Here is a 24,606-nt window from a genome sequence, read left to right as displayed (position 1 = left end):
ATCTGGGAGAGCCGGAGGCAGGGCCTTCGGGCCGTACCAACTCCACGGGGACAGGGGCCGCCTTCCCTCGGCCGCGCACCGCCCAAGTAAGGCAGACAGGCAGCGAGGTTGCCGAGGCCGAGGCTAGCCTGCAGTCCCCTTTCTCCCATGCCCTGGGCGCAGGGTGTACGGCAAGCGCGGGCGGGCGGGACAGGCCCGGGGGCGCCCTGCATGCCCCCCCGGTTGGGCGCGGCGGGCGCGGGGCGGGGCCCGCGGGGGGGCGGGGCGGCGGTGCCCTTGCGGCGCAGCTGGGGTCGCGCGGCTGCTCCCCGCGCTCTCTTAAGGCCTGCGGGCGGCGCAGGAGCCGCAGTTGTGGCTGTGGCGGCCTCGATAGCGGCTTCAGCAGATTGGCGGCATCAGCGGTAGCACCAACACCAGCACTAGCAGCATGTTGAGCCGGGCAGTTTGCGGGTGAGACGAAAGGGGACCCGGTCAAGGCCCCAAGGGCGAAGGGGCGCGCGGCGGGCAGGGCCTCCGCGGCGTTGGCGACAGTGGCCGCACCGGGCCTGGCGGGGCCGGGGCACCTGCGGGCGGTTCTCCCGGGAGTGCGCGGCGCGGCGGCTGGAGCGGGGATCCGCAGGGAGGGGACGCGGGGACTCGGGGGACGCCGCGCGCTGCCGTTCCTCGGCAACCCAGCCTGCGTAGACTGTCCCGCGGCGCGGACTGACCGGGCTGTGCTTTCGCGTCTTCAGCACCGGCAGGCAGCTGGCGCCGGCTTTGGGGTATCTGGGCTCCAGGCAGAAACACAGCCTCCCCGACCTGCCCTACGACTACGGCGCCCTGGAGCCTCACATCAACGCGGAGATCATGCAGCTGCACCACTGCAAGCACCACGCGGCCTACGTGAACAACCTGAACGTCACCGAGGAGAAGTACCAGGAGGCGTTGGCCAAGGGTAGGTTCCAGGCTGAGCGGCGGGAGGCAGTCGCCGGGCCCCACACGAATGGGCCTCTCCGTGGGGGAGAACCCGCTTCGTGTTTGTACCGATTCCGAGTTTTCCAGGCACAGTAGTCTCTCTTAAACACATGGTCTACCTCGTTGTAGGAGTGCCTCGATGGGTTTGAACACACTTCTGTCGTCTCAGGGAACTTGGGGTCCTGCGAAGGAGTTTGTCTTAGTGTTGTAAGCCACATTCCGTTACCCATATTGCCAGCACTGGTGAATTGTAGGGCCTGAAAAGAAAGCTCTACTGTGTCACTCGTTTTTTTTGCAAACTGAAATTGTTCGTGTTGTATAATGTGTTTTGGCGAAATGTTTGGTCTCTCAGGTAGGTGTGCCAGCCGTTTGCAGGAGGGCTGAGAGCGCCTGTCCCCTGGTCCACTGACGGCCCACACATCATCAGGTCCGCAAGTGTCTGTGAGTGTCTCTGAGTGTCGGGGTCACCTCCTGATAGAAGTGGGAGTGGCGCCTTGTTGCCAGGTCACAATGAAGGTGGGAGACAGGGGGACACTACTCCGTGCTAGGAGCCGTGGTTCTTGTCATCTTCCTGAGAGCAAACGTGGTCGGGAGTCCAGCCTAGGACTTGGAGACTCCCTGCATCCCCAGCTACCCTGCAGGGGAAGCTTCACTGAGCCCACTCGTTGACTTCAGGTGGGAGAAGAGGAGGCACACCACTATGGTGTGCGTTCCCAAAAAAGCAGTAACTTAACTGGTAAAGTAGTAACCTAACTGCGGAACAGTTCAGAATCTTTAGACTTGATACTTTTCTTGATTTCAGTTAGGGGTCAAAGTTCACAAGGAAAATAGCCCTTCAGTAGGAAACTGAAATAGGCTTGTTTTTATTTACTATTGACTCATATTTGTTATGCAATTAAAAAATATGACGTTAACTTTTTTTTTCCCCTCAAGAGCTTGGTTGGTAAAACCAGGGGTGTGTGGACTTTGTGAGTCTGCGCCGTTTGGCTGTGTGTATGGGAGTGTTATGTTTTAACGTTTTTTTACAAAATACTATTGTCCTTTTAATCTGTTCGTTATTGGTGTGCGCAAGGAAGATGATCAATAGTCATGTTTTCAGACTCTGTATTGCTTGGTGAGCTAGGTAGTAAAAAGTGTTTACTTTTCCTTAAATGTTTTGAATTTCGGGGTTATGAAATTTGTTGAGTAATTTTTAGACAGTGCCACCTTGTTGACTGGAGGCATCTAGTGGAAAAGTGCGGTATTTCAGCCTGATTGTGTTTGAAGTAAATGACTAAACTGAAAGAGGAGGAAGTTACCACATTCTGGAAGCTTTGCTTGAGACAGATGAACCTTGAATTACGAGAAAAGGCCCCGTGATTTAGGAAATAACAAATTTGGGAAACATGTAATGGGGAGAGACTGGGGAATACCCCAGTTGTGAAAGTAATTCCTGTAAGGCAACATCTGACACCTGGGAAGCTTTCTCTTCAGTATTTTAAAAACAACTTAATTTCAGTCCTTTACTTGTGGAATCAGAGCTTTACTTATGTAATACAACCCACTGGAAAAAAGCTTTATATTATATTGTACTATATTGTTTATAAGTGATTGAGTACCTGCAGAGCTTTCTTTTACTTAAACATATTTTTAAAATTATTAAAAAGTTAGATTTTCATGTTTGAAATCTTGGGGAAAAAAGGTAAAACAATGTCATAATCTCATCACATGTAACTGATTAATGAATATTTTTCAACCAAAAGCATTTGACTTTTATTATTATTTGAGGCAAAAACTAAACTGAAGCCAAATAAAATGTTGAATTTCAGAAAAGTGTTCTTAAAAGTAGATATTAAGCCCTCAATTTTTATTAACTTTAAAATGAGTAAGCAAACTGTAAGATGTTAAGATTATTAAATTATCTCTCATTAAGCATGTATCTTTCCCATTTGAAAAGTTTAGTTACTATTGATTTATTAAAAAATAATAGAAAACTTACATTTATTTTTAGGGTGACTCTCAATCAAATTTAATAAGGGAAACACAGTTCTATAAGAAAATTATTTGAAAACCTAGCAAAGGAAAAAAAAAGTTGGTGTCTTTTAAATAACCCTTCGAGATTAGCCATGTATTCAGATATCACTTGGTCCCCTCCTCCTTTCTGAATTGCTGAACAACTGGAGCTTGTTTCAGAAAGCAGCATTGCCTATTTTTTTAAAATTTTATCTAAAAAATAGACGGGGTTACACTATGTTGTCCAGGCTGTTCTTGAATTCCTGGGCTCCCCCATCCACCCACCTCAGCCTTCCACAGTGCTGGGATTACAGGCGTGAGCCACTGTGCCTAGCTAGACATATGTTCTTTTTTTTTTTTTTTGACGACGGAATCTCGATCTGTCCCCCAGGTTGGAGTGCAGTGATGTGATCTCGGCTCACTACAACCTCCGTCTCCTGGGTTCAAGCAATTCTCCTGCCTCAGCCTCCTGAGTAGCTGGGATTACAGGTGCACACCACCACGCCTGGCTACTTTTTGTGGTTTTTTAAGTAGAGATGGGGTTTTTCCATGTCGGCCAAGCTGGTCTGGAACTCCTGACCTCAAGTGATCCACCCACCTCAGCCTCCCAAAATGCTGGGATTACAGGTGTGAGCCACCTCACCTGGCCTTGTATGTACCTTTTTTTCTTTTTCTTCTTTTTTTTTTTTGAGACAGAGTATTGCCCTGTCACCCAGGCTGGAGTGCAGTGGCGCAATCTCGGCCCACTGCAACCTCTGCCTCCTGGGTTCAAGCTATTCTCCTGCCTCATGCTCTTGAGCAGCTGGGATTACAGGAACGCGCCATCATGCCTGGCTAATTTCTGTATTTTTAGTGGAGACAGGGTTTCACCATGTTGACCAGGCTGGTCTCGAAATCCTGACCTCAAGAGATCTGCCCGCCTTGGCCTCCCAAAGTGCTGGGATGACAGGCGTGAGCCGCCGCGGCCGGCCCAGACATGTTCTTTTTTTTTTTTTGAGGCGGAGTCTTGCTCTGTCGCCCGGACTGGAGTGCAGTGGCTGGATCTCAGCTCACTGCAAGCTCTGCCTCCCGGGTTTACGCCATTCTCCTGCCTCAGCCTCCCGAGTAGCTGAGACTACAGGCGCCCGCCACCTCGCCCAGCTAGTTTTTGTATTTTTAGTAGAGACAGGGTTTCACCATGTTAGCCAGGATGGTCTCGATCTCCTGACCTCGTGATCTGCCCGTCTCGGCCTCCCAAAGTGCTGGGATGACAGGCTTGAGCCACCGCGCCCGGCCGACATGTTCTTAATGTACACTTTCAGAACAGCAGTTGAGAACTTTTTCCAAAATGTAAGCTCCTTGAGAGCAGAGCTCTCAGTGGGTCTCTCTGTCCTTTACTTTGCTTCTCTTGGTATCGTGTGGATAATATGCATGAAATATTTATTAAACAAGGGGATTTCCATTTTTTTCTAATATTAATAGTTCAGTTAATCTGTAGCTTCTTGAAGGCATAGAAAAGAATATTTTATTTTGCCTACTTGTTTGACAAGGTACCCATGCAGTATGCCAGGAGTTACAGGGCCTATCGAGAAGGAGTAAAGGGTCTGGGAGGGTGGCAGGGAATTGCTAATTCATGTATGGTGTTTACAGAAGGCTTCACTGATGGGGTTGATGTTTCAGTGGAGACTTGAAGGAGGAACAGGAATGCAGTATGAGGCTGTCATGGGGAAGACTGTTCAGCAGAGGCAGCAGTGCTCAGCTAGCCTTGAAGGGAACATCCGAGTTGGTCATGTGAGTGCAAAAATGCCAGTGTGGCTGCAGCTGGGTAAGCACATGCTCAATGACGGGGTCAAGTGCAGTGCCTCTTGGTAGTGAGAGTAGCTGAGTGTAAGCACCTAGGGTTCACTCCAGTGAGAAGGAGAACTTTTGGAGAGGGCAAAGCCCATCCCCCTCCCAAAACTGAGGGAATAGTGGCTCCAGTGCAGTGGGAGATACTGGTCCTCTGTAGCAATGAGGTGGCAGTAGAGTTAGGAAGAAGGGATTGGGTTCTGCTTGTGCTGTATTTTGTCTTTCATTTTTCCCTATGTGCTTTTATAGAGATTGGATGTATTTTAAAGGTAGAGCTGGCGTTGCTAATGGATATGCTGGTGGATTGGATGGGGGGTGAAGGGAGAGGAGTCAAAAATGACATCAGGTTCCCAAGGATGTCCTGAGGGACAGAGCTGGCATTTACTGAGATTGCGGGACAATAGGAGGAGTTAAGTTTGGGGTTGAACATCAGGAGTTCACTTTTGAGTATGTTGAGTTTCTTGTTAATGTGACTTGGAGATATTTCCCAATGAATGGTTATCTGTCTTGAAAATGAGAGTTGAAAGTTTTCTGTATAGTCTGTGTGTTGAGCCATACATTTTAGCATTCTGTTATTTTATTTGATTGTCCTCTTTGGTGTTTCATTTCCTGAAATCTCTTCTATCTAAAAGAACCCTGAGCCAGCAGCCAGGAGTGAATTTTCTAGCTTTTCCACCTCTGCTGGGCCCTTCCTCAGTTGTTCAGCATGTCTGGGACAAATAATTTTGGGGGGAGTTGAATTTTAGGACAAACAGGGATGTTATAGATAAGCTGGTCCCATTATCTAATAGCTTACAAAGAAAAAAATATGATGTATACAGTGGTTGAAAAAGTAAGAGTTATAAAAAAAAATGTGTTTGCATTTTAACTTTTCAGGAGATGTTACTGCCCAGATAGCTCTTCAGCCTGCACTGAAGTTCAATGGTGGTGGTCATATCAATCATAGCATTTTCTGGACAAACCTCAGCCCTAATGGTGGTGGAGAACCCAAAGGTTAGTATATATTGGTGCACCCTTATCTTCATCTTGTGCACAGTAGGAGTCGATGGTTGATTTACTTAAGTTACCTTATACTTGTTTTTTTGTTTTTTTTTTTTGAGATGGAGTTTTGTTCTTGTTGCCCAGGCTGGAGTACAGTGGTGCAGTCTTGGCTCACTGCAGCCTCCACTTCCCGGATTCAAGCGATTCTCCTGCCTCAGCCTCCCAAGTAGCTGGGATTACAGGCACCTGCCAGCATGCCCGGCTAATTTTTGCATTTTTAGTAGAGATGAGGTTTCACCATGTTGGCCAGGCTGGTCTTGAACTCCTGACCTTGTAATCTGCCCGCCTTGGCCTCCCAAAGTGCTGGGATTACAGGCGTGAGCCACTGCGCCCGGCCTAAGTTACCTTATTCTTACCAGAGGTATCATAGTGGCATATTTTTCATAACAACGAGTACGATAAAAGTTGTAACTTTCAAAAGGACACAAGTAGGAATGGAGAATGCATTCATGGAGTTAGGTCATAAGATTTGATGTTCACACACACGTAGAATATCACATCAACTCCACCTTCTGGCTTCTGGACCGTACTTCATATTAGGGAAAGACTGAGAAACTTTGTTTTATGAAGTTTCTTTTTTTTTTTTGAGACGGAGTCTTACTGTCGCCCATGCTGGAGTGCAGTGGTGTGATCTCGGCTCACTGCAACCTCCGCCTTTCAGGTTCATGCAATTCTCGTGCCTCAGCCACCCAAGTAGCTGGGATTACAGGCATGTGGCATCACTCCTGGCTAATTTTTGTATTTTTAGTAGAGACAGGGTTTCACCATGTTGGCCAGGCTGGTCTTGAACTCTTGGCCTCAAGTGATCCACCCACCTCGGCCTCCCAAAGTGCTGTGGTACGGATGTGAGCCACTGCGCCCAGCCTAGAAAAGATGAACTTTCTGTTTACTAGTTTCTAGGACCTGGATTAGATAGTTAACCTTCTGTACCTTTTTTCATCTATGTGATACAGGGATAACAACGGTGTTGTTTTGAGAATTAAATTACAGTGTCATTTGCTATTTTTCACTCTTCCTAACTGATAAAAAGTCAGTTGTTCCAGGAAATTAGGTTTTCTGGGTATTTTTTAAAAGTGTTCAGGGAATGAGGAGAGTACAGGGCTAGATGGTCTTGTTCGCTATCACTGTTTCCTTGACTTCCTGTGTAGCTTGTGGAGGCCCAGATGACTTTAATTATCTTCCTCACCCAGGGAGGGCATGAGGCATAAATGTAGTTCTTCTCTCTTGTTTCTGGGCTCCAGATATGCACCCCAAGTTTCTGTGGTTTTATTGTTCGTTTTTAATCAGTGTTATGGAAGGCAGCCTATCTTATGCACTTGAAATACAAAATTTCATTTTAAGGTAATGATGAATGAGGGGAATAAGCATGGGAAACTGGGCAACTTTTTATTTTTGTTTTTGTTTATTATTATTTTTGAGATGGAGTTTAGCTTTTTCCCCCAGGCTACAGTGAAGTGGCTTGATCTTGGATCACTGCAACCTCCGCCCACCCCGGGTTCAAGTGATTCTCTGCCTCAGCCTCCCGAGTAGCTAGGATTATTGGCGCCCACCACCATGCCCGGCTAATGTTTTTGTATTTCTAGTAGAGAGGGGTTTCTCCATGTTGGCCAGGCCGGTTTGATACTCCTGACCTCAGATAATCCACCCACCTCAGCTTCCCAAAGTACTAGGATTACAGGTGTGAGCCACCGTGCCCAGCCAACTTGTTTTTCTTCTGAGTTCAGTCTTCCAGACTATCAGTTAATGCTTATGAAGTTTTGTCAGTTATCAGAATATCAGATATATTCATATGCAACCAATGGTTTTGGTACACGGCCATTTTTTTTTTAATCTGTACCATTTCATTCCATCATTTGTGCTTACAAAGATGATTACTTTTAAACCCGTAGAATAAGAGAAGTGCGATTGATTTAGTTGATGTGACTAATCTAGAATTATATTCTGTATTGCTACAGAATAAAAGGGTTGTAGCTCTTAAAGTATACCCTTAGTTCAGTCATAGAGAAAATTGCCCATTTTAAAACAATGTAATCGAGACAGGAAGATCTGGGCTGCCTTGGATAAGAACAATAACTTTATTCCCAAATAGAGACATAGAAGAAGCAGGGTAGAAGTCAAGGGAAAATTTTCTATTCAGGGAAAAGAAAACGCTAACAGAAGTAGTTATTTCTTTCCTAACAAAAATAGCACAGTGAGTGGGGAAATCCCTCTAACACGATTCATTAAAAAATGTAAACTTGCAACTGAAGGCCATTATCCTAAGCAAGTTAACCCAGGAACAGAAAACTAAATGCCACAAGTGGAAGCTAGACATGGGGTACTTATGGACATAAAGATGGCAACAACAGACACTGGGGACAGAGCAGGGAGGGAGAAAGAAGGGGAGGGGGTAAAAAACTGTTGTGTACTAAACTCACTACCTGGATGATGGGATCAATTGCACCCCAGACCTCAGCATCACATGATACCCACGTAACAAGCCTGAGCATGCACCCTCTGAATTTAAAATAAAATTTGAACCAGGCACGGTGGCTCATGCCTGTATTCCCAGCACTTTGGGAGGCCAAGGCAGGTGGATCTCCTGAGGTCGGGAGTTTGAGACCAGCCTGACCAACATGGAGAAACCCTGTCTCTACTAAAAACACAAAATTAGCCAGGCGTGGTGGTGCATACCTGTAATCCCAGCTACTCGGGAGGCTGAGGCAGGAGAATCTCTTGAACCTGGGAGGCGGAGGTTGCAGTGAGCCGAGATTATGCCATTGCACTCTAGCCTGGGCAACAAGAGTGAAACTCCGTCTCAAAAAGTAAAAGATTAAAAAAAAAAAAGTTTATAAAAAACGAAAACATGCGAATTAAAATTGTGCAACTTAGATCCAGGTGTCGCTTTCTGATGTCTAGTTTCTTGGGCCCTATGACAGAAATATTTTAATACTTGTAATACAACATTTTATTGTAATTGTTGAAATGTGTTCATTTGTGGGTGTTTTTGGATTTTTTTAAAATAGGGGAGTTGCTGGAAGCCATCAAACGTGACTTTGGTTCCTTTGAAAAGTTTAAGGAGAAGCTGATGGCTGCATCTGTTGGTGTCCAAGGCTCAGGTTGGGGTTGGCTTGGTTTTAATAAGGAACGGGGACAGTTACAAATTGCTGCTTGTCCGAATCAGGATCCACTGCAAGGAACAACAGGTTAGATTTAAAAATTGTCATTTCATTTGGGAGAGATGCTCTTCTGTAAAGCATTCAACTAGAAATAAGGAAAATCAGCAGTGTTTTAACTTACAATCATGTAATAATTTGTGCAAATCTTAACAGATAACACTCAGAATCTTGTGTAAGTAAAAATGTTTTAGAAGTCCTGATATTTCTTAAAATAAGTACACGTAATTTTATAGGTACATTAACAAAAATGTTTTGCATTTATTTATTTATTTATTTATTTATTTTTTCTTTCTTTTTTTTGAGATGGAGTTTTGCTCTTGTTGCCCAGGCTGGAGTACAACGGTGCGATCTCAGCTCACTGCAGTCTCCGCCTTCTGGGTTCAAGCAATTCTCCTGCCTCAGCCTCCTGAGTAGCTAGGATTACAGGCATGCACCACCATGCCCATCTAATTTCGTATTTTTAGTAGAGATGGGGTTTCTCCACATTGGTCAGGCTGGTCTCGAATTCCCTACCTCAGGTGATCTGCCCACCTCGACCTCCCAAAGTGCTGCGATTACAGGCGTGAGCCACTGTGCCCGGCCTATTTATTTATTTATTTTTTTGAGACAGATCTCACTCTGTTGCCTAGGCTGGAGTGCAGTGGTGCAATCTCGGCTCACTGCAACCTCTGCCTCCTGAGTTCAAGCGATTCTTCTGCCTCAGCCTCCCAAATAGCTGGGATTACAGGCATATACCACCATACCTGGATAATTTTTGTACTTTTAGTAGAGATGGGGTTTCACCATGTTGGCCAGGCTGGTCTCGAACTCCTGACCTCAAGAGATCCACCTGCCTCGGCCTCCCAAAGTGCTGGCATTATAGGCATGAGCCGCTGCGCCTGGCCCAAGAGTTTTTTTAAATGAATGTTTTACAGTTAGAACTAAATTCTTCATTTACCTCACTTAATTTCTGAAAACACTGTGTCCTCCAACTGCTCTGTGTTCCCAAAGATTAAAATTAGCCTTGCGGAGCAGAGCTGTTTTCTCGTAAACCCCTGTGAGTGCCCAGACTCTTTGGAGGAGATTCTCAGGGGGCGTCTGCCCACTCCCACGGATGTAATACACCCTTCCTGCTGCTCCTGAGACCACCATGAGGAAGGCTGAGAATTGGCTCTTGAATGAATTTGTTGGTATTTTTAAGAATAGCTATTAAAATGCAGTTATTAATTTTCCTAAGTCTATTTTATTTATTTTTAGTATTTGTCACATTTTGTTTGTAAACAATAAATTAAAAATATTCTATAGGAATATTCATTCTTATCTAGATTTCCTATTTCTATAAAAAAACCAAGTGAATGAGATTGTTACAAAGGGTAATTTTGTATGGGTGGAATAATAAAAGTTGAACTTGAGAAGATGCAGTGTTTTAGACTGAAACTGATGGTTCGTTCTTTTTTCCCCTTCTTTCTAACAGGCCTTATTCCACTGCTGGGGATTGATGTGTGGGAGCACGCTTATTACCTTCAGTATAAAAATGCCAGGCCTGATTACCTAAAAGCTATTTGGAATATAATCAACTGGGAGAATGTAACTGAAAGATACATGGCTTGCAAAAAGTAAACCATTATACTGAGTATGTTAAGCTCTTTATGACTATTTTTGTAGTGGTATAGAGTACTGCAGAATACAGTAAGCTGCTCTATTGTAGCGTTTCTTAATGTTGCTTAGTCACATGTTTCATAAACAACTTCATGTTCTGAATAATTTCTTACTAAACATTTTGTTATTGGGCAAGTGATTGAAAATAGTAAATGCTTTGTGTGATTGAGTCTGATTGGACATTTTCTTCAGAGAGCTAAATTATAGTTGTCATTATAAAACCATCAAAAATATTCCATCCTTATACTTTGGGGACTTGCAGGGATGCCTTTCCAATCCTATTTTGTTGCAGTTATAGAAAATCTAGTCTTTTTGCCCCAGTTACTTAACAATAAAATATTAACACTTTCCCAAGGGAAACCCTCGGCTTTCTATAGAAAACTGCACTTTTTGTTGAGTAATCCTCTGCAGTGATACTTCCGGTAGACGTCACCCAGTGGTTTTGTTATGGTCAAATGTTCCTGTATAGTTTTTGCAAATAGAGCAGGTGTAACTGAACTGGGGTTTGCTCACCTGCGCAGTAAAGGCAAACTTCAACAGCAAAACTGCAAAAAGGTGGTTTTGCAGCAGGAGAAAGGAGGATGTTTCTTTGCAGGGCGCCAAGCAAGGAGAATTGGGCAGCTCATACTTCAGACCTGATCTCCATGATGACTTCCAAGCTAGAGTTTTTAAAGGCAGTGGTAAATTTCAGGAAAGCAGAAGTTAAAGGCAAAATTGTAAATCAGTTGAGATCGGGTGCCTTCAGGGTGGATTGGCTGTACACCAAAATTGTAAGTCAATACATGAAGCTTATATATTGGTTTGGCCTGAAAGGTGAAGTGGGCGGGCTTACAGGTTATGGTGGATTCAAAGACTCCCTGATTTGTGATTGGTTAAGGAAGCAAAGCTTTGTCTAAAAACTTGGGATCCACAGAAAGAAACAAAAAGGTCAGGCCAGGCCCCTCAGCAAGAAACTTAGAACAAAGACTGGAGGTCAGAGTTTAGTTCCTGGTGTTCCCCCTTATCTGATGTCTGTGTGAATCCATTTGGTGGGGGCCTGGGTTTCTGAAAAGTAGCTCAGGGACACATGTTAAGGATATCTCTAGGAGACTAACTTCCCTGGCTATTGTTTGAAACTGTTACTACTTTCTTGCTTATCAGGTTGCTGGTTTACTTCTCAGGGCTAGCTAGGTGCCTGGAATTTTCAGTGAAGGAACTCAAGATTTTCCTTTATTTCTGTGCTTGTGGGAATCCCCCTGGCACACCCCAAAGAGGGGTCCCTGCTCCATCTCACAGGGATCTTTTTTTATATTTGGCTTATCATGCATTTCCCATGTTGTTTCATCATCTCCCTAATTTCCTGTTTTTGAGTATTTCATTTGTTTCTAATTGTTATTAATTACAGGTCATGCTGGGGTGGGGTGAGTAACTCTGTGCACATAGGTTTATCTCCTATTGGAATATTTTCTTTATATAGGCTTTTGTTTTTTTTTTGTTTTTTTTTTTTTCTGGAGACGGAGTCTTGCTCTGTTGTCCAGGCTGGAGTGCAGTGGCATGATCTCGGCTCACTGCAACCTCCGCTTCCCGGGTTCAAGTGATTCTCCCACCTCAGCCTCCTGAGTAGCTGGGATTACAGGTGCATGCTACCATGCCTGGCTAATTTTTGTATTAGTGGAGACAGGGTTTCACCATGTTGGCCAGGGTGGTCTCAAACTCCTGACCTCAAGTGATCCATCTGGCTCGGCCTCCCAAAGTGCTGGGATTACAGGCATGAGCCATGGCACCTGGCCTGTATAGACTTTTCTCTTAAACCTATTTAGTAATGTTTTCCCAAGTTTATTTTTAATTTTCAATTTTTTCCCCAACCTTATTTTTCTATTTTTTTTTTTCAAGGAAAAATGGGGTAACTTAGCAGTTTCAATATTGAAGACTGAAGTTAAAAAAAAATTTAAATTCAAGGTACTTTTAAAATTCAATTCGAAAAATAGGCTTTAAAAATTATTAGAGATGAGAGTACCGAAACTGTGTATGTGTGTATGTGTGTGTACGCATGCTTGTGGATTGGAAAAACTTTGGAGACTGATTGCTTTTCATTATATATGTATCACAGTGAAACGGCTTTTATGTGTCATATAAGATTACTACTTGCCTCTCTAAACAAGATGGTGACTCTGTAAGTAGATGGGCAAGTGGAACCTTTTGGAAGATGAGCTTTTGAATATAAGTCGTCTGCTAGATCATGGTTTGTATTGAACTAACAAGGTTTGCAGATCTGCTGACTTATGTAAAGTTTTTTGATTCCTACTAAGCTTTAAGATTTAAAAAATAATCAATGTTGAAATTTCTATGGGGCTCTATTTTTGCTTTGGCTTTCTGGTGAGAGAGTGAGGAAGCATTCTTTCCTTCACTAAGTTTGTCTTCTCTTCTGGATAGATTGATTTTAAGAGACTGAGGGAATTTACAAACTAAGATTTTAATCATCTGGTGGAAAAGGAGACTTCAAGATTGTAAAACAGGCTGGGTGGGGTGACTCACATCTGTAATCCCAGCACTTTGGGAGGCCAAGGCGGGTGGCTCACTTGAAGGAGTTCAAGACCAGCCTGGCCAACATGGTGAAACCCTGTCTCTACTAAAAATACAAAAAAATTTTAAAAAGATTGTTTAGCTCTGTTTTTCATAATAGAAATAGAAAAAGTAAAGTTGCCTTTTCTTCTGAAAAGAGCGAGTATTGTTCATCCAAGAAGGGTTTTTGTGACTGAATCACCAGTGCCTGTCCTAGTCATAGCTGTGCTTCAAAAACCTTAGCATGATTAGTGTTGGAGCAAAACAAGGAAGCAAAGCAAATACTGTTTTTGAAATTCTGTTGCTTGAACTATTTTGTAATAATTAAACTTTGATGTCGAGAAATTACAACTTTATTGTACACTTCATTGCAGCTTGAAATTCATGGTCTTAAAGTGAGATTTGAGTTTCTATTGAGCACCTTTAAAAAAGTAATACCAAACCATAAAGTTAAAATTGATGTATATTGAGTCATATCTAAAACCAGGTATAAACGTAAATTGTATTTCCTGTTTTGATTTCAGGGGAACTACTGTTTGGGAAAGCTATTCTTAGGCAAATGTTTTTAAAATTACTGTTTCTCATTTTCAGTCATACCCTAATGATCCCAGCAAGATAATGTCCTGTCTTCTAAGATGTGCATCAAGCCTGGTACATACTGAAAATCCTATAAGGTCCTGGATAATTTTTGTTTGATTATTCATTGAAGAAACATTTATTTTCCAATTGTATGAAGTTTTTGACTTAATAAAGGAATCTGTCAACCATCAAAGAGGTCTGCATTATGCTTGCATGTCAAAAACATTAAAAGTCCTATAATGTTCTATCATTTTCACTGAGTTTCTGTGGGAAAGGAATAGTAAATAATAAGTAGTTGAAATATTACTCTTAAGACCAAGAACCCCATCTCCAGTCATATCTGTAATAACATCATCTGATAACATAAAAGCATAGTATTAGGGATATAGGACAAAACCAAAGTGTTTTTGCTGTTATCACATACCACTCAATACTTTTACACCAGATTGTCCAGTGGACACCAGCTGGATGTCCTATAATTCAATTCTGATACTATCTACCTGGAATTGAAGTCAGATCCCACAGGTGGAGGGCTCAGACCACAAGACTGCCCCCACTTCAGATACCAATCGCAAGTCCCTGTACTTCTGACTGGCTATAAAATGGGGTTCCCGTGACCCCTTCCTTGGTCTTGATTTATTTGCTAGAGCAGCTCCCAGAACACAGAGAAACACTCTACTTATGTTTACCCATTTTTAATTTTATTACTTTATTAAAACTACATATTGGGTACGATACTAATTTATTGTAAAGGATCTTTCATTTATTTATTTATTTAGAGATGGAGTCTCACTGCGTCATCCAGGCTGGCGTGCGGTGGTGCAATCTCAGCTCACTGCAACCTCCTCCTCCTCAATTCAAGCGATTCTCATGCCTCAGCCTCCCAAGTAGCTGGGATTACAAGTGTGCACCACCACAGCCAGCTAATTTTTGTATTTTTTGCAGAAATGGGGTTTCACTCCATTGGCCAGGCTGGTTTCAAATTCCTGACCTCAAGTCATCCACCCACCTCAGCCTCCCAAAGTGCTGAGATTACAGGTGTGAGCCACCGCCTCTGGCCTGTAGAGGATATTTCAAAGGATACAGATGAACAGCCAGATGGGAGAGATGCACGGGGCAAAATGTGGGAAGGGGTATGGAGCTTTCATGCCCTCTCCACGCCATCAGCTACCCGGAAGCTCATCTAGACCCTGACCCTTTGGGGTTTTATGGAGGCTTCATTATGTCAGCATGATTACCACTGGCGATTAACTCAACCTGCAGCCCCTCTCCCCTTTATGGAGGTTGTGGGCTGAGGCTGGGAGTCCAAACCCTCCAATCTTGCCTTGGTCTTTCTGGTGAGCAGCCCCTCATCCTGAAGCTACTACCTAGGGGCTCCCAGCCGCCGATCATTTCATTAGCAAACAAAAGATACTTCAAGGGGTTTAGAGCCAAGAGACCAAGCAAGGATTAAGACAATGTATATATTTCTTACAAATAACATGATCACAAATAGTATTTTATATATTTCTCATAATAACTGGGTGTGGTAGCTCACACCTATCATCCCAGCTACTAAGAGGCTAAGGCAGGAGGATCACAGGCCCAGGAATGTGAGGCTGTAGTGAGCTATGATTGTGCTACTGCACTCCAGCCTGGGTAACAGTGTGAAACCCTGTCTCAAAGTTCTTGTAGCATCTTAGAACATTAACCAACCACAGAATATTGCCTTCACTCTGAAAAAGTAATCATACTTTTACAAGATGTATTTTACATAAAGTTCTGGTGAAATTTTACTCTGATCATTGGAATATAGGAGCTTATCACCTGGTACCACTCTTCCTAGAGTGGTATACTATTTGGTATAGTACCGGCATACTATTTGGAAAGGGATGTTAAGTTGGCATGACCTGTCTAGGGTGAATTCATGCCATCTGCTTTCATCGTGGGCTTTATAGTAATGAGAGTGCTTCTGTTGTCAAGATGATTCTGGGACACGTTAAAAAAATGAAGATGTCTCAGTTTGTGAAAAGGAAGGAGCATGAATGCTTTCAAGTTCCTGTGACATACTCGTCATCTTTCAGTGTGTCCCATTGTTGCCCCCAGTAGTCTCGATGCGCAGTGTCACGGGTGATTCCAAGTTTGTCTCTCTGCACACTGTAACATGTGCTCCATGAAGTCCCAGGACATGAGATTCTTGTTCATTTGTGCGTCTGGGTCCATATCCAAATATTAAACACTGTGACTAACTGTATTTATCATTTTGTAAATATGGGTATCCCCAAGGCTCAGAAGTTAACACAGCATATCCAGAGAGAGGTTTGACAGCATGGCTGTGGTGACTGGGAAGGCGTTATGCTTGCTCCTCCTCCTGCTGCTTGCCTTTGTGTGGGCGTGGAAAGAACACTGAATTAGGTACTGGAAGGCCTGGGCCCTGGTCTTGGAGATTTTACCAAAGCACCTGTGGGATATTGGTCACGATGCCTGGTTTTAGTCCTGCTCCTTTGCTGTGAAAGAGAATCTTAAGGTGCCAACTCTGGCATTTTATGGTTTTCTCTGTGTATTGACTATGATTATAGTGGATGAATGGATATTGATATTATTGAATCGTCATGTCCTTTACAGAAGACATACAACTTATATCCTTTAAACAAAGTTCTCCAACCAGTAGGGTACGCTTGCTGGTAGTGCTCACAGCCAGCACCATTCTTCACTAGGGCTCAGAGTGGATGCCCGGAGGAAAAAAAAATGAATCTTTTAGCTCCTAGTTACTGTTAGCATTTTTACCAGAAAACAATTTAAAAAATGACACAAATAGGTCTTCTCCTATCAAGGCTAAATGTGGTGGTCTATACTTGTAATCCCTGTATTTTGGAAGGCCAAGGCAGGAGGATCTCTTGAGTTCAGGAGTTTGAGACCAGCCTGGGAAACAAAGCAAGACCCCATCTCTACAAACAGTTAAAATTTAGCTGGGCATGATGGCACACCCCTATAGTCCCAGCTACTTGAAAGGCTGAGGTGGGAGGATCCCTTGAGGTCGTGAGTTGGAGTCTACAGTGAGCTGTGATTACAGTGTGAGTCTACACTGCACTCCAGTCTGGGCGAAAGAAACCCTGTCTCTAAAACAACAGGCGATTCTCCTGGGAAGATATTTTTTTTTTAAAGTCCACACCTCTATTGATGATAACCTTGAACGTAAATGGATTAAATTCTCCCACTTAAAAGATATAGATGGACTGAATGGATTTAAAAACCACACCCATGACTCAACTATATGCTGCCTATAGGAAACTTCACCTGTAAAGACGTATAGACCAAAAGTGAAGGGATGGAGAAAGATAGCGCATAAAAATGGAAGCCAAAAAAGAGCAGGAATAACTATACTTACGTGAGATAAAATAGACTTTAAGTCAAAAACTGTAAAAAGAGAGAAAGAAGGTCATTATGTAATGATACAAGGATCAATTCATGCAAGATATAATTGTATTTTTTTATTAAGAAAATTTTTTTGTAGAGATGGGGTTATGCTATGTTGCCTGGCTAGTCTCAAACCCTGGGTATTAAAGCAGTCCTCCTGCTTTGGCCTCCCAAGGTGCTGGGATTATAGGCATGAGCCACTGTGCCAGGCCTGAGGATATAATAATTGTAAATATATATGTGCCCCACACTGGGCCACCCAGATATAAAGCAAATGTTATTAGATTTAAAGTTAGAAATAGACTCTAATACAATAGTAGTTGACGACTTCACTTTACATGGGACAGATTTCCTGGACATAAAACCAATGAACATTGGATTTAAATTGCACTTTACACCAAATGGACCTGACAGACATTTACAGAACATTCTAATAGCTGCGGAACACACGTTCTTTTCATCAGCACATGGAACATTCACCAGGCTAATTCTGGAACCCACTTCCTGCCTTAGTGTTCTTTCCACAGCAGTGCATGATAATTCCGACAGAATGCCTTTCATTTGTACCTTATTAGTTGTGGGGGAAAGCTTTTTCATGTACAAAAATGCTGTAATTTTCTGATTTAATAAAGTAACTCCACTAATGTTTTTATTTGCTTCTTGGTATACATGTTTTAAATGTATCCTTTCATTTCTTCCTGAGTCCCAAAGTATATCATTGTTTACAAAACAGTTTTTTACCCCCTAAAAAGCTTATTTTTATTTGATTAAGCTTTTCTGTAAGAATGCCTGGGATGTGGCCGGGCGCAGTGGCTCACGCCTGTAATCCCAGCACTTTGGGAAGCTGAGGTGGGCAGATCACCTGAGGCTGCGAGTTCAAGACCAGCCTAACCATCATGGAGAAACCCCATCTCTACTAAAAAAAAATACAAAATTAGCTGGGCATGGTGGCCCATGCCTATAATCCCAGCTACTTGGGAGGCTGAGGCAGGAGAATGGCTTGAACCTGGGAGGCGGAGGTTGTGGTGAGCCGAGATCGCACCACTGCACTCCAGCCTGGGCAACAAGAGTGAAACTCTTTATAAAAAAAAACAAAATAAAAAGAATGCCTGGGATGAGCCCAAAGTGAACGTACCCCTGCAGAGAGGGCAGATGAAAAATGGTGTGTGGCTTTAATTTCTATTTTGGGGGGACTCAGCCATCAAATGGTTAAGGAGTAAGAATCCTTACATGGTTCTTGTAAACAAATCAAGATTTTGGTGGGGGGGGGTGTTGAAAGTGACATTTTCATTTTTTCAGACAAAGTTAGATATTTTGGGCCAGGTTCGGCCTGTGCATGGTGTATGCCGAGTGATCAATTTTCTCACTTTGAGTGTGTCAAACCTTCTGTCCCAAGAGTCACTCCTTCTCCAGGGCTTTCCCTTTCTTTTTTTTTTTTTTGTTTTTTTTTTGAGTTGGAGTTTCACTCTTGTTGCCCAGGTTAGAGTGCAATTGCACGATCTTGGCTCACCGCAACCTCTGCCTCTCAGGTTCCAGTGATTCTCCTGCCTCAGCCTCCGGGGTAGCTAGCATTACAGGCATGCGCCACCACGCCCGGCTAATTTTGTATTTTTAGTAGAGATGAGGTTCCTCCATGTTGGTCAGGCTGGTCTTGAACTCCCGACCTCAGGTGATCCACCCGCCTCGGCCTCCCAAAATACTGGGATTACAGTTGTGAGCCACCACGCCTGGCCTTCCGGGCTTTCTGTATCCCTTTCAGCATCAATGTCAACATGTCAGGGATGGTCTTTATTTTGCAGTTTCCTACTGAGACAAACTCCTTGAACGTGAACGTGTAGCCTTCAGTCCCGCTTCTTTCTCACCTCCCATCCGCTGATCTTGCTGCTGCAGATTCTGCCCCATGCCACGCCCAGTGTGTGTTTGAACACTGTGCTGAACATTTGTAGTTTTGTGTGACACATTTTTCATGAGTCATCCCTACAGCAATGGTCCCTAGTCTAGTGATGGCCGCCTGTCCCAAGATGGGATTCACTGGGTTTCCTCCCTCAAATTTTTAAGACTACAATTTTAAAAGACAGTTGGTTCCTCTCTTTATTATTGAGAACTATTAAATGTCTTTCTTTTTTTTTTTTTAGACAGAGTTTCGCTCTTGTTACCTGGCCTGGAGTGCAATGGCACGATCTCGGCTCACCACAACCTTCCGCCTCCTGGGTTCAAGCAATTCTCCTGCCTCAGCCTTTGAGTAGCTGGGATTACAGGCATGCGCCACCACACCTGGCTAATTTTGTATTTTTAGTAGAGACAAGTTTTCTCCATGTTGGTTAGGCTGGTCTTGAACTCCCGACCTTAGGTGATCTGCCCACCTCGTCCTCCCCAAAGTATTGGGATTATAGGCATGAGCCACTGTACCTGGCCAGATGTCTTTCTTTTATTTAAGCCAAATGGTTCTCATTCCTGGGTACACATTAGAGCCACTTCAAAGGAGTTTTTCCCAAATAATAATGCCAGGCTCCGCCCATGAAAGACTGATTCAATCAGTCTGAACATGGATATGGGCCTTGCTGTGTCACCCAGGCTGGAGTGCAGTGGCATACTCAGGGCTCACTGCAGCCTTAACCTCTTGGGCTCAAGTTATCCTCCCATCTCAGCCCACCCCTCCCAAGTAGCTGGGACTACAGGCATGTGCCAGCACACCTGGCTGATTTTTTTTTTTTTTTTTTTTTTGAATGTTAGTAGAGATGAGGTTTCACTGTGTTGCCCAGGCTGGTCTTGAACTCAGCTCAAGTGATCCTCCCACCTCGGCCTCCCAAGTGTTGGGATTACAAGTATGAGCCACTACACCCGGCAACAAGTGATTCTAATATACATCTAGGGCCAAGAATCATAAACATGGAGCTTCGTTGTGAGAGAGACCAGCCCAGAAAAGCATGGAGTAAGCCCACGCTGATCACTCTGCATCCTGTGCAGGACTGCTGGATGGATGCTAGAGATGGACATCTGCTCTCTGCTCAGCACCTGTGGGAGACGTGGCTGCTGTTTCCCTCCCATTGTGCAGAGTGGCTGCTGGGAACGGTCGCCCAGCCAGGTATGACTTTTGCAAAACTTCCCTACACACAGTGGGGCCCCATGGCTAGTTCTGTATGTGACTAGAGGTGGTGGAGAAATGGGTGTGTCTTCTTAATCTTCTTCACCCACTTCTGCTGGCTTGAGAAGAGTGAGTGCTACTATTTTATTTTTTCGTTTGTTTTGTTTTTTAATTTTTTTTTTTTCTTATTTTTTACATACAGATGGGGTTTTTGCCAAGTTTCCCAGGCTGGTCTCGAACTCCTGGGCTCAAGCAATCTGCCTGCCTTAGCCTCCCAAAGTGCTGGGATTACAGGCATAAGCCACCAGGCCTGGCTTAGTGTTAGAAATTTAGAAGCCACTTGTTGAAGTTGGCACAGATACAGAAGAGAAGAAACCCATTTCCTCAAATCACTGCTTGAAAGAAAGCTGCCCGATCAAGAACACACAGATTATGTGAGTGGCTGGGCATGGTGGCTCCAGCCTGTGGTCCCAACTACTCGGGAGGCTGAGGTGGGAGGACGGCTTGAGCCAGGAAGATCCAAGCTGCAGTGAGTTGAGATCGTGCCACTGCTGTGCAGCCTGGGTGGCAAAGCAAGACCCTGTCTCAAAAAAGAAACATTATGTGAGCAGGAAATAGCATTTTAATGTGTTCAGATATAGAAATGTTGGGATTTGCTTGTTACAATAACTAACGTTACTCATCATCTAGCAGCCATCCCCTCTGTCTGATAAAGTACCCTGCTTATTCTTTGGGGAAGCGACTTCTTTGCCCTTCATCAGGGGTTGGTAAGGTTGTTTATCTCTATGCTCTGTGGCTTCCTCTCCCCAGTATGACCCATTGCATTGGCTGACAACCCAGACTAGTCATGTTCTCCTTTTATTTTTTGGATGCATGATAAGTTCAGAGATGGGCTCATGACTCAAATTGTGCCAACGAGAATTGTCCTGAAGCCTCAGCATATGGGCAGTGGGAAAGAGTTTTCCCCTTTCTCTGGACTCCTGTGTGGAGGACCTATGAGATGGTGCCACCTCATCCAGTATATTGAGGAAGGAAGAACCAACCGATGGAGAGAGGCATCATCCATGGCATTATATGAGTCTCTGGGTCTAGCTGGGCCTGAAGCCCATCCTTGGGTTTACTGGTTATGTGAGCTGAAAGTTCACTAATATTATTGTGTTCAATTTTTGTTTAGTTACTTATTTTGCTTAAGCTACTTGAGTTGAATTTTTGTCTCTCACAGTCAAAAGAGTACTGACTTACACACTCTTCCCCGCTACAGTTCCAGCTCCAGCCTCCACTCTCTGGACTTCGTAGTTCATACACCCTATCTGACTGCTGCACTGGAGTGGTTAAGAGGCATTCAAAACTCACCTGCTCCAAAGTCAGCTCTGGATTCTGCCAGTTCCCAAATCTGTTCATCTCCAAGTCTTTCCCCTCAGTGAATGGTAACACTTAATTGCTTGAACTCAGAATTTAGGTTACTCTTTTTTTTTTTTTTTTTTGAGATGGAGTTTCACTTTTTGCCCAGGCTGGAGTGCAGTGGCTCAATCTCGGCTCACTGCAGCCTCTGCCTCCCAAGTTCAAACGATTCTCCTGCCTCTGCCTCCCAAGTAGTTACAGGCATGTGCCACCATGCCCGGCTAATTTTGTATTTTTAGTAGGGACGGGCTTTCTCCATGTTGGTCAGGCTGGTCTCGAACTCCTGACCTCAGGTGATCCACCCGCCTCGGCCTCCCGAAGTGCTGGAATTACAGGCATGAGCCACTGTGCCTGGCCTAGGTTACTCTTAAGTCTTCTCTTTCTCTCCCTTCCTTTATCCAGTTTAGCAGCAAGTCTACCTTCAAAATATAACCTTCTCCTGCCTATGCTCTCTCACCTGCATTTCTCCAAAGGCCCTGTAAATGGTCTTCCAGCTTCCATTCCTGCCTCCCCTTAGCTCATTCCTTCTATAGCAACCAGGAGAATCCCACAGTTGTGCATTCTTCTGCCTGAAACTGTCCAGTGTCATTCTTTTGCTCTGAAAGCCTAAAATCCTCTACCAAGATGTTCATGGTCTTGCATGGTCTGGCTCTTGCCTGCTTCTGCAGTCTCGTCTCACACCTTCCCCCCTTTGCTCGGTATGTGCCAGGTATTCTGGATTCCGTCTCTCCCAGGCCACCTGCAGCCCTTTTGCACATTTGGGCCTTCGAACCTGTTGTTCTCTCCATCTAGGAAGTTATTCCTCCTTCTTTTCATGGCCCCACTTCCCCAAGAGGCCTCCCCTGACCATCCTATTTAGTCTATCATTTCCTTCGTAGGAGATTCTGTCATTATCTTGGCTATTTACTCTTTTGTTTGTCTATTATCTGTCTCTCCCCATTAGCATGTAAGCTTCAAGATGACAGGAACCTTGTACCATAGCTGACTCTCCTGGCACTGTGTCTAGTACATAGTCGATGCTCAAATATAAACTCTCCTCTGCCTGTGGCAGGCCCTGAGAGGTTCTAACAATGCAGTTTGAAACCCCCAGACTAGAAATTGTCTATGGGCCCTATTGATTCCAGGGTTTATGATTCTCCTGAACTAAAGCATATCAAATATGATATATCAATTAATATCACATAGGTTGGAGTGACAGAGAGATATGTAGCCATGTATTTTGGAATTGTAGCTGTCTCCATGGAATAAGTTTTCCAATAGGAAGTCAACAGTGTTTGTCTTAGTTAGCTTAGGCTGCAATGACAAAATATCATAGACTGAGCGGCTTAAACAAGAGACAATTATTTTCTCATAGTTCTTGATGCTGGACATCCAAGAACTTGGCAAGGACTCTCTTCCTGGTGTGCAAACAGCTGGCTAAATTTTTGCTGTGTTCTTCACACGACAGAGAGAGCAAGAGAGAGAGAGAGAGAGACAGAGACAGAGGGAGAGAGCTACGGTCCTATCAGATTCAAGCTCTACTCTTATGACTTCATTTAATCTTTTTTTAAAAAATTTTTCCATAGGTTATTGGAGTACAGGTGGTATTCAGTTACATAAGTTCTTTAGTGGTGATTTGTGAGATTTTGGTGCACCCATCACCCAAGCAGTATACACAGCACCCTATTTGTAGTCCTTTATTCCTCGCTCCCCTCCCACCCTTCCCCCCAAGTCCCCAAAGTCCATTGCATCATTCTTATGCCTTTGCATCCTCATAGCTTAGCTCTAACATATCAGTGAGAACACACAATGTTTGGTTTTCCATTCCTGAGTTACTTCACTTAGAATAATAGTCTCCAATCTCATCCAGGTAGCTGCAAATGCTATTAATTCATTCCTTTTTATGGTTGAGTAGTATTCCATCATACATATGTGTGTGTATATATATACACAGATATGTATGATGGAACATATATATCACAGTTTCTTTAGCCACTCATTGATTGATGGGCATTTGGGTTGGTTCCACAATCAAATTGTGCTGCTATAAACATGCGTGTGCTTGGGCCGGGTGCGGTAGCTCACGCCTGTAATCCCAGCACTTTGGGAGGCCTAGAGGGGTGAATCACCTGAGGTCAGGAGTACAGAATCAGCCTGGCCAACATGGTGAAGCACCGTCTCTGCTAAAACTACAAAAATTAGCTGGGTGTGGTGGTGCAAGCCTGTAATCCCAGCTATCTGGGAGGTTGAGGCAGGAGAATTGGTTGAACCTGGAGGCGGAGGTTGCGGTGAGCTGAGATCACGCCACTGCACTCCAGCCTGGGAAACAAGAGTGAAACTCCATCTAAAAAACCAAAAAACCAAAAAACAAACAAACAAACAAACAAAAACCATGTGCAAGTATCTTTTTAGTATAATAACTTCTTTTCCTCTGGGTAGATACCCAGTAGTGGGATTGCTAGATCAAATGGTAGTTTTAATTTTTTAAGGAATCTGCACACTGCTTTTCATAGTGACTGTGTGTCCGGAATTGGTTCCTTCTGGTGGGTTCTTGATCTCACTGACTTCAAGAACGAAGCCATGGACGCTTGTGGTGAGTGTTACGGCTCTTAAAGATGGTGCGTCTGGAGTTGTTCGTTCCTCCTGGTGGGTTCGTGGTCTCACTGACTTCAGGAGTGAAGCCGCAGACCTTTGCAGTGAGTGTTACAGCTCTTAAAGGTGGTGCATCTGGAGTTGTTTGTTCCTCCTGGTGGGTTTGTGGTCTCGCTGACTTCAGGAATGAAGCCTCAGACCCTCCTGGTGAGTGTTACAGCTCATAAAGCTAGTGTGAACCCAAAGAGTGAGCAGCAGCAAGATTTATTGTGAAGAGCAAAAGAACAAAGCTTCCAAAGCCAGGAAGGGGACCCCAGTGGGTTGCCGCTACTGGTGCAGGTGGCCAGCTTTTATTTCCTTATTTGGCCCTGCCTACATCCTGCTGATTGGTCCATTTTACAGAACGCTGATTGGTTCATTTTA

The 24,606-nt window shown here is 44.0% G+C and overlaps 1 protein-coding gene across 3 annotated transcripts; it reads left to right on the top strand.

The window, feature by feature from the left end:
• Positions 1-267: 267 nt before the first annotated feature.
• SOD2 (superoxide dismutase 2) lies at positions 268-13,923 on the top strand. 3 transcript variants are annotated; one of them, XM_023219072.1, is made up of 6 exons: positions 268-450; positions 732-934; positions 5,650-5,766; positions 8,820-8,999; positions 10,426-10,567; positions 13,743-13,923. In XM_023219072.1, exons 1-6 carry the CDS (start codon positions 428-430, stop codon positions 13,768-13,770), a joined length of 693 nt encoding a protein of 230 aa, XP_023074840.1. In that variant the 5' UTR covers positions 268-427; the 3' UTR covers positions 13,771-13,923. The 3 variants fall into 3 exon arrangements, with proteins under 3 accessions (XP_023074840.1, XP_023074842.1, XP_023074841.1); XM_023219074.1 differs by having other exon boundaries at positions 10,426-10,584; XM_023219073.1 differs by lacking the exon at positions 13,743-13,923 and adding an exon at positions 12,483-13,514.
• The last annotated feature ends 10,683 nt before the right edge of the window (positions 13,924-24,606 follow it).

Source organism: Piliocolobus tephrosceles, chromosome 5 (genome assembly GCF_002776525.5).
Source record: "Piliocolobus tephrosceles isolate RC106 chromosome 5, ASM277652v3, whole genome shotgun sequence".
NCBI classification, from domain to species: Eukaryota; Metazoa; Chordata; class Mammalia; order Primates; family Cercopithecidae; genus Piliocolobus; species Piliocolobus tephrosceles.
This window is presented reverse-complemented; position numbering and strand designations above follow the sequence as displayed.